At 36.7% G+C, this 10,516-nt stretch overlaps 1 protein-coding gene across 4 annotated transcripts; it reads left to right on the top strand.

Annotated features, from left to right (window-relative positions):
• BLCAP (BLCAP apoptosis inducing factor) lies at positions 1 to 10,204 on the top strand. Of its 4 annotated transcripts, none has more exons than XM_070939988.1 (3): positions 1 to 69; positions 2,952 to 3,035; positions 8,475 to 10,204. In XM_070939988.1, the coding sequence occupies exon 3, from the start codon at positions 8,610 to 8,612 to the stop codon at positions 8,871 to 8,873; it is 264 nt and encodes an 87-aa protein (XP_070796089.1). In that variant the 5' UTR covers positions 1 to 69; positions 2,952 to 3,035; positions 8,475 to 8,609; the 3' UTR covers positions 8,874 to 10,204. The 4 variants fall into 4 exon arrangements, with proteins under 4 accessions (XP_070796089.1, XP_070796088.1, XP_070796090.1 ...); XM_070939989.1 differs by lacking the exon at positions 1 to 69 and adding an exon at positions 80 to 136; XM_070939987.1 differs by lacking the exon at positions 2,952 to 3,035 and having other exon boundaries at positions 35 to 69.
• The last annotated feature ends 312 nt before the right edge of the window (positions 10,205 to 10,516 follow it).

Below are 10,516 nucleotides of genomic sequence, written 5' to 3'. Positions count from 1 at the left end.
GTCAAGCGAGAGACCTGCGAGCGAATTAGCGTGGCGAGGGGCGACGGAGCGCTATGGCGTGGAGGGCAGGTAATACAGCTGCCGGGGGCGCGGTTGGGAGCTGCCGAAGGTGTTGAGGGCAACTCTCGCCGGGAAGGTATAAGCCCGGCGGATTCGCTTCTGTCCCTCGACGGCAACCCTGAAAGCATATGTCGTAGCCCTGGGTGCGGGGAAGGGTGTGTCTTGTGTCGTGTACCCCCATAAGCGGGGCTTTGGCGGCGTGGGGGGAACGGAGTGGGCGCCTTCATTTGGGCGGGTTCTGTATGGGGGGGGCTCGCCGTGCTCAGTGGCTAAGACGCTGAGCTTGTCGATCAGAAAGGCGGTCAGTTCGGTGGTTCGAATCCCCGGTATAGGTCTCCTGCATGAGCAGGGGGTTGGACTAGATGACCTCCAAGGTCCCTTCCAACTCTTGTTACTGTTACTAATCTCATATGGGCCGAGGAGATCTTCCCTGGATCTTCCCTGCGGTGTCCGTGGCAGCTGGACCGAACGATCGCTTCTCCTCCCTACCCCACCCTATCTTCCCAACAGATCCCTTCCCAGGGAGGATCGATCTGGGAAGTTCGCCTCTGCAAATGTAAAACGGATTGGGCACAACCCCCCACCCCGCCAGCCCAGATTCCGAAATTTGCTTATGGAAAACCCTGCAACAATATTGGCTGCTTTTCGGTTCAGCCCTAGTCCTAAAGCAGCTCAGGCAGAGGGTGAGGGGTAAGGGTGGGTGGGAAGGAAAATAGGGTAGCCACAAGTTATAAATGTATTTGGCCAGTGCCTGATCTTTCGAAAGATGTCTGGCATAACTGGAAAAACTAGCTTAGCTGGTTGCTCCAAAAGGGATAGAAAGGGTTGTGGGAAATGGATCCACGAAGGGCTGTTACACAAATCGCAGCATGATAGACTTGGTAGGTTTGACAAGAGCACTCTGGTAGAGGTGTTGCTATTTGGGAGCTCCATAGAGGCACATATGAAAGGCTGCTGTTGACACCGAATGATGAATTAAATGGGTCTGGTGTCTCGACCTGTCACACTTATTATTAAATAGTAACTCCTTTTACAGAGGGCATTATAATTGTGCAGGGTGGATTTAAATCATGATTTAAATCACTAGTAAAAAGACTTGATTTAAATCAACTCGATTTAAATAATAATTTTTAAAGAGCAACTGTCATCTCTGCTACTCCTTTGACCCGCTGTTGACTCACCGATAGTCCCACTGTTGCAGAATATACATCCTTGTGCTACATAACTAAGCTCCATTTCATGCTGAATAAACTAAATTATTTATGTATCTTAAATAGAAAACTATCTTACGATAGATTTTTACCCCAAAAGTTTTTTATTAAAATAAATTCAATAAAAATAAAAATAAATCTGATTTAAATAAAAAAAATCTGATTTTTTTGATTTTTTTTTTTAAATCATTGATTTTTATCCACCCTGTAATTGTGTAATTATCACTATTCATGGTAGGCCTTTTCTTACTTCTAATCTTTTCCATCATACTCATGTGCTTTGGGCATTAAGAATAGACAGTAGGATGATAGTAAATTGATTTCTACAAGTGGTAGACTAGTAAAATGCCATGTTTTTTTCTAAAATGGGAGTCTCTATCTTAAGGTATTTCAGCATACGGATTTAGTAATCAGTTTTAATAGTTCAATAAGAGATCTACTAATACACCAACATGTTCACACAGATTAGAAGATATATGGACTGTTTCCTGTTACAATATACCGGTAGTACTAAAAAGCTTGAACAGAGGATTTTTTTTTTCCTTGCTGGAAAATTATGGAAATTATACAGCTAATACAGCTTTTGACAGAAAGCATAATGTATATTTTGGATAACTAGTTCTCTGTGTGTGGAAACTTAATGTTTTAGAAAAATCAAGAGGCACATTATTCCTACTGGTATATTTATAATTATTCTGTTTCCATATCTGAGGTATCTCCTTTAATTTTTGAAACCAGTTGATGGAGTAGGTAAACAACTACATTGAAGTGCAAGGAAGAAATACATTTGTAAATCAGATTTGCGTCCAGTGTATTATATAAAGAGGAAAATGTTATGAGACTACCAAAATAGTTTGATTCCATAGATTAACTGTTCAGATTGTGCACTAAAAATTGTAGTCCAGTGAATAAACAAATCCGAGATTGTGACAATCTTAAATAATACTTTATTATAATTGAAGGCCCTTTCCTGCTTTTATGTGAATTTTACTATTTACCTTTTTGAATTTAAGAAGAGGTTTTCTGTTCCAAATTGTATAGTTCCAGAGAATTTTGATAATTTACCTATTTCAATTCCATATATTCTTCTAGCTCTTTTTCAATCCTCTGAACATGTTTCGTACAAAGAACATTTACGTGAATGTACTTCTTTATACATTACTCCACATTTGACAATAATTTTTATCTCCTTCTGATATCATTTTGGCTCCAGTATACATGAATATCTTGGTATTTTAAAAAAAACTTTATAATTTGCCAATGGAAAACCAGTTTGATGCAGTGATTAAGGCATTTGGCTATAAACCAGGAGTCATTGAGTTCTAATTACACTTTATGCATGAAGCCAGTTGGGGCCAGTCACTTTCTCTCTTCCTAAGAAAAAAGAAGGCAGTTAGCAAACCTGTTGAAAAAATATTGCCAAGAAATTGTACTGACTAATCCAGATAAATTCCAGAAGACAGCACTGATTTGAAGGCATCAAAAACATGCTAATAAATCACAGGGGAGAAGTTGTTAGTTATATTTGGTCTTGTATCATGAAGTAATTATTAGAGGTGAATATACACTTGTATTGTTTTTGTGACCAGGATAGTTTGCAGTGTATTCTTTCTAATACATGGATAAATTTCAATCTATTGCTAAGGCTCTCAAACAACAAACTCTTTCATTTTCTTTAAGGGAAGAAAGTCTATCTAGCTACACTGAACACCAAAGCTACAAAAAAAGGAAAAGATTTCTCTCAATGAAATTGCATGCACTAGGGTAAGAGATTTACAGTAATTAATTTTCATTCATTCGCAGCAAAATTAAAATACTGCTGCATTATTTGATTTTTAGCTCCTATAAAAATGGAAATTTAATTTTACTGATATATGATGGAATAAAAAGGCACTGAAACCTGGTTTAAGATGAAAATCCTGATTCATAATATTTATCCATTTATCTAAAGATTTGATTTTATTGAAGAATAACAAGTTTCTTTGCCAAAAGGGAAAAATGCCTCCTTTTCCTTTTATGCTTTTGGAAGATCTAAGATGAATTTAGTATTTTATTCAGTACTTTATTTCTGTCAGTTCCATATTTCTGTTATTTCTCATACAACAAAAGTGTATAGCTTCTACCCATATGGCTTGCATTTCTGAGAATTCAGATTATTGAACAAGATTCTTCTGGTTTTAACTTTTTCAGCTCTTCTTGATAGCTCATGTTCTTCTGGTAGATTGTGGGAGAATGTTGGATAAAAGCATTATGTGGTTTCTTGTCCCCAAATATTTAGAACAAATAAATGTAAAATGTAGGCCTCTCTTGCTCAGTGTTCATGAAAAATTTGTAGGATGTGGCCAAGTATAAAGGAGTACTAGTCATGGTCTGTTTCATGCCACTCCCAGATGATCTCATGATGTTGGCATGTAAATGTTTCCAAGTGGCAACAAATAGGAATTAAGTTTGTAATGGATGATATGATAAAGCATGTGGAGAGGAAAGTGAACAGGCATGAACTGCAAAATCATTGTTTTCATTGTTCTTGTACTTTGAAGTTAATGCAAATTTGATAATTTGAATGCTCCTATTAAATCTTTCATGATAACTTCAGTGCAAGAAACAAGGAAATATCAAATAATCAATAGTACAATATGTCTAATTAATAACACTTAGTGAATCTTGGGTAATTTCAAAAATCTAAACAGAGTTAGAGATGAATAGTACTTGATAGGAAATCCTAGACTATACTGAGATTGAAATTTTGAAAAAACCTCCCAGAAGACAGTGGCAAAGTACTATACTACCATGTTAGTAGCAAGAAATTTGCAAAATCACTAGGAGTTGAACTGGATGAATCACTTGAGATGGCTCACACTTAAGTGATGATCAATATGCAATTTTTATTCAACATACAGGTTTTATAATACACTAGAAATACCTAGTGTTTTGATGATTCGACATAAAATAGTAAAAATTGAATTGTATCAAATCCAAGCTGCTTCTCACTTTGGAAAAATTTATAAATGAGTGATAGGCTTCTAATTCCCATAAACCTCTGTTTCCACCTCTCAGATGCTGGATTCTAACATTAGTAAGGACACATTTAGATCTCTGATTCCTGTATAATGATAGATCATAATGTTGTTTGTTTATTTTGGTTTAACTGTGTGATCTAACTTACTGTGCCTTGCCAAATTAGCTGTGAAAAAACTCTCACAGTATAGCTCTCTATTTTGTCATGAAAATTTCTTTCCAACAGCTACAGTAATGAGCAAAGCCGTTCATACTGTAGCTGGATTCATGCATCATATTCTAAACTCCACAATAGAGCAAACAGCCAATTCATATTACAGCTTGACTTCTACATCATGCTTAATGATTATACAAATAAACCATAATTTGCTAGTTTGATAGTAATAAAGCTTGATTTATAAACCATGATGGTTAGATTTATATAACACTTCCTCAACAGAACTCAGTGTGTGTGTCCACAGTTTAATGGATTCACATATTATTATACCTGGATTTTGTATTACTGGTTTTTGAAGAAACTATAGCATCCTATAAAATGCTAAGCCTGGGTGTGCATGTTATTTATTTTATTAGATTTATGTCCTGCCTTTCCTGTAAGAGTTCATAACATTCCCTCTCCCAAATTTCCCCATAGCAACAATTCTATGGGTAGGTTTGGTTGCGAGAATCTTCAAAACCACAATATGGTGAACTATGATAGAGACTTGTTTTGTTCTCTACCCACAAATGAGCTAATTACAAATCTCAGGTTACTCTTGTCATATACACTCCATGCATTGCAATCATTTAAGAGAGTCATAGGCAGGTTGCATGATAATATTCTTTCTTAATTTTCTTTTACGTTCATAATTACAGCAATTAAAAGAGTTTCTGAATGGAAGTGGAACTGGGACATTTGACAGGCTGATATGATAGAAAGGTTAATTTTTGGAGGAAATGTATTTCAGGTGTCCCAGATTCCAAAGTTACATTAGCTATATGACTTTGCTGTTAAATAAGCAAGCTATTAAATGTATACTTGTCCTCTAAAGAGCTTTTTGTTGTTGATTTTCTCAAACTTTGTCCTAGAGAAAAGTACATAATCTGAATCTGATCAGATGATCTCTATGTATTTTTTGTCAGTTGAAATGATGTAGAATAGCTTGACTCCCACTTCTTTGTGGCAGCCCCTGAGATATTGGAACATTCCTATCATGTCACCCCTAGTCCTTCTTTTCATTAAACTAGACATACCCAGTTCCTGCCACTGTTCTTCATATGTTTTAGCCTCCAGTCCCCTAATCATCTTTGTTGCTCTTCTCTGCACTCTTTCTAGAGTCTCCTCATCTTTTTTACATCGTGGCGACCAAAACTGAATGCAGTATTCCAAGTGTGGTCTTACCAAGGCATTATAAAGTGGTAGTAACACTTCACATGATCTTGATTCTATCCTTCTGTTTATGCAGCCTAGAACTGTGTTGGCTTTTTTGGCAGCTGCTATACACTGCTGGCTCATATGTATTAGATACTATCATACAAGATAACAATAAGACAAGATACTGATATTTAATGATATATTTCATAATATGTACCTGCTTGTGAATATTGAGTACGTTTACAAGTTGGAAAACTCTTTCTACCTCTCTTCTAGTGAATCTCATCTAATTTCTCTTTCTTGATCACAATTTACCATGTATCCCCAAAGATTTATTCTTAGATTAAATAAATGCTGTTCAGCATGGTACCATGCTTCAAAATTATTTGTTTCTGCTTTTATTTCAAGGAAGCCACATTCAGTTTTATTGTGACATTCTGCCTTCATAAGTAAAAGTGCTATTGCTTCCTTTTACCTGAATCTGAGGAAATGGGAGCTAGGATTTATTTATTTTATTTTATTTTATTTTATTTTATTATTTTATTTTATTTTATTTTATTTTATTTTATTTTATTTTATTTTATTTTATTATTTTATTTTATTTTATTTTATTTTATTTTATTTTATTATTTTATTTTATTTTATTTTATTTTATTTTATTTTATTTTTTCCTATCTCCCCTATAAGGTGACTCGAGACTATTTACAAGTTATAAGTACAAAACAATTAAAATATCAAAACATTAAAACTATTCAGATTATGATTTTAAAATTGCACTGAAACCAGAACCAAGAGACAGGATATGGACGAGGTCTTTGTATCTCATCGGACACTCCAGTGCTGAGCGTCCTCCTTGGGGCCCCATACCAACCAGCAAATCCAAGTTTTAATACTCTTCTGGAAGACCAAAAGGGTAACTGCAGTTCTCACCTCTGGTGGTAGAATGTTCCATAGGGATGGAGCCACAGGGAAAAGGCTCTTCTCCTTGAAACTGCCTGCTGGAATTCCTTAGCAGATGGGGTCCATAGTAGTCTATTCCATTGGTGTGAGTCGGGCGAGACAGTTCCCCAGATACATGCCATGATGATAGGCATTTCTTGGCATTTACCACTGCCAGAGTAGTAAGTTACTATCTTGGCAAAGTTAATGTACCAGTGCATTACATTGCATTTTCTTGTTTCCGTATAAATGGAAAATATACACTTGCTGCAGGTATAAAGTTAATTTTAATGATCAGCTTTCCTATCAAGTACTAAAGCTAATTATCTTGGTGGTTCATAAGTTGTACAAGGGTGATGTCACACAAGATTTTTTTTTCTCTGAGATTCCTTTCTTCAGCTAAACCATAATCTGTTTCCCAGATTCAATAAATTCTTAGGAATATTTCCTCAGTTACATTTCTGTTGTTCCAAGAAGCAAGAGTATGAAAATATAACTAGCTCATTACCTTTTTATATCAAAATAGGATTGTTTCTTTAAAATATATGTTTTTTTACATATTTTTTATGTTTTTAAGCCCCTTATTTTCTTAGCATTTCATTTGGAAATTAAAAGTTATCTTATATTTCTGCCCAAAGCTCAGCAGCTAGTGGGATTGTTCTGTGTGTGAGAGGGCCATTCTCTTTCTCCCTGGTTCCCAGTTTTTGTTTTCAGCACTTTCATTGTTCCCTTGTCATCTAAGTTGAGCAGCATTTATTTAACGCATTTTACATTTTAAAAATGATGCATATAGATTTTCAACCTCCCTATGACATTGTCATATAGCTAAATCAATATTTAGTTGATGATGCAGGTCTGATAATGATGATGATGCATTAGTTGATGATGCAGGTCTGAGAATGAAAAATGGTGTCTTTAAAATACTATTTAGTTCATTTAGGTTAATTTAAGCCAGGTAGTCCTCAACTTATAACCATTCTTTTAGTGACTGTTCAAAAAAGTGAAAGTGACGTGACCAGTTCTCACACATACAACTGTTGCAACATCCCCATGGTCCCATGATCAAAAGTTGGCTGCTTGGCAACTATATTTACAACACTTGCAGGATCCCAGGGTCATGTGGTCACCATTTTCAACCTTCCCAGCTGGCTTCTGACCAGCAAAATCAATGGGAAAACAAACCTGATGAACAACAACAAAGTTGTTATTATGGCAAAAAAGATTGCAAAATGGGGCACAACTCAATTAACCACTGCTTTGTTTGGCAACAGAAATGTTGGGGTCATTTGTGGTGGTACATCGAGGATCACCTGTACTATATTGGACCATTCTCTATCAGCCTCAGTATTTGAGAAAAGGAAAGAACAGCATTTCTTGTAAATTATGTTGATTCCCCCCCCCCTCCCCAGTTATAGTAACTTCATTGCAATAAGGAAGACGTGTAGAGAAGATATTCTACCCACTGCCTTAGAGAAAAAATTGCTAAAATTTTCTGTTGCAAGAAATAGTGACTAGGGATTTGGGGATACAATAACATCCTGATTACCAGGCATCATGTACTGTCTCCAGAGGCTGCTTATTATCTCAGCAGGCCATACTGGAACATATACTGCCTGTTTCTCAAACTACTTACCAATGCCATAGCTCAAAAATTCCAAAATCATCACGACACCATTTTTAATGCACAAATGCCGAAGCTTGTCACTCTCACTCTCTATCCCACCTCTGCCAAACATCTAATTTTCATTTAAGTTATTTTAAGTAAGTTCTGGGCTTCTGCTGGATTGTATTAGTAAGCAATGCAAATGTAAAAAAAAAAAAAAAAAAAACAATAAAAAAAGGGTTTATGGTACTGACCTGTTCTTTTTTTCTTCTCTTCCTTTTCTGTCAAGATTTACTTGCACAGTATTCCCAAGTTTTATGAAGACTGATTACCTGGTTGGTGAAGAGCTGAATGTGCAGAGGAGAAATTGCATACTGCGACTTGGATTGCTGCCATCACTGTGACATCCTGATCACCAGGCATCATGTACTGTCTCCAGTGGTTACTGCCGGTCCTCCTCATTCCCAAGCCCCTCAACCCAGCCTTGTGGTTCAGTCACTCAATGTTCATGGGCTTCTACCTTCTGAGTTTTTTGTTGGAGCGGAAACCTTGCACGATCTGTGCCTTGGTCTTCTTGGCTGCTCTGTTTCTCATCTGCTACAGCTGCTGGGGGAATTGTTTCTTATACCACTGCTCTGGTTCCCAACTGCCAGACTCTGCTCATGATCCCAATGTAGTTGGCACCTAAAATCTTCTACTTGGTTGCACTTTTTTTTTTCCTTTTAAAAGGACGGTTTCATGGGAAGGAGGGAATATAAGGCATGTGATTGGAGTACATGTTTCGGTTAAAATGTTTCATTCATGATTATCCGCACTTCCACAATCTTCCTGTACAATTTGACAAAAGTTGTTATTAGTAATAGCTGGTAGTGCTGTCTGTTTGAGGGTTTAAAGCAGAGCTGCTAAATGGGTGCCATGCCTTCCTTCGGCATTATTGTTTGAGTTTGGTCCTTCCATTTCCAACTTGGTGGTTAAGAGACCTAGTGAGTGTTGTCTAATGTCAAATCAAAAGGTAGCCATCCATCCTTTGGAACATGAGTGTCTGATCTTGTTGAAACAGTTGGAAAGCTGTTTTTCCACCTTGAGTTCAGTAGAAAGCTAGTGCTTCTCACTGTGTTCATCTGAAGGGGAACTATCAAGTGGTTAATAAGCCAGACAGCACCTGGATCCGGAGGCTGCTTATTATCTCAGCAGGCCATCCTGCAACATGTATACTGCCAGTTTCCCAAAGTACTCATCTATGTCATAGCTCAAAAATTCCAAAATCATCACAATGCCATTTTTAATGCACAAATGCTGAAGTTGTCTCTCTCTCTATCTATCCCACCTCTGCCAAACATCTACTTTTAATGGAGGAACCTGAATTGGAAAGAAAGCATGCACTGCTGTAAAGCTTGGGAAATCTTTTTTTATTGTATTGCTTTTGAATTTTAAGCTGCCAGTGTTTCTGTTTTGAAAAAGCAATCTGAGTGCGGGGATGGATCAGTATACCAGGTCTGGTTTCTCTATACCGAGGTGGGGCTGTCAGTGGAGTAATGTACTGCTTTTTTCTTTTAGGCCAAAAGTATTTGTTATCACAAGCAAATGAGCCTGTGTTCACATATATAGGTGAAAGAAAGCAACATCTGTTTAGGCTACATATCTTCATAGGATTCTGTGAAACCATTTTTCTAGTGGTACCTGGGTCATGGTTTTATTCTTCTCTCCTTTTCTCCACCAAGATTTTGCTTTACTTTCATCCTTAAGAACTAATTGCTGGTGTGAAATTGTAAGGTAGCCTGAGGAAAAAGCAAACAGATACTTTTTCTGTTACTTTCCAAAGTTATTTTCTCGTTTGTCTCTACACAATCTTCTTTGGAAGAATGTTGCTGAAAAGGCATTTTTGTCTCTCTCTCTCTCAAAGGACATGGAACTGAAAATCCAGTCGTGAAACCTCAGTAGTTTTTTTTTTTAATTATTTTTGTTGGTTTGTTCATTGCACAGCTGTTCAACAGATTTAATAAAGCTTTATAAACTTTGGTCTGTGGATTAGTGCCATTTATGATGCAGTCACATTTTCACTGGACTAAGACCTTTGCTTTTGCAGCAGCTTATCTTTTTCACAACTTCCTAAAGCCATTTTTATTTCCAAAGTGATTTGGTTGCAAACCAACTAGGTTTTCATATGCCAATTTAGGCGCTGACCTGACCAATTTCACAAAATGTTCCAGTGACTGTGAATCTTGATATGGAAAACAGTAGAGCTTCCTGGACAATAATGGGTAACGGAAACAATTTTCTTTCTTAATTGGCTTTCCTAATCTTTTAACAGTAGAGGGAGTGTTTTAAGAC

Source organism: Pituophis catenifer, unplaced genomic scaffold (assembly GCF_029215685.1).
Source record: "Pituophis catenifer annectens isolate HBS135680 unplaced genomic scaffold, rPitCat1.0.hap2 SCAF_3, whole genome shotgun sequence".
In the NCBI taxonomy this organism is placed as follows: domain Eukaryota; kingdom Metazoa; phylum Chordata; class Lepidosauria; order Squamata; family Colubridae; genus Pituophis; species Pituophis catenifer.
Note: the sequence above shows the minus strand (reverse complement) of the source record. Positions and strands in the feature narration are given on the sequence as shown.

What these genes read in the sequence shown, in the direction of transcription:
- BLCAP (XM_070939988.1), top strand. Translation starts at nt 8,610, where the DNA reads ATGTACTGTCTCCAGTGGTTACTGCCGGTCCTCCTCATTCCCAAGCCC.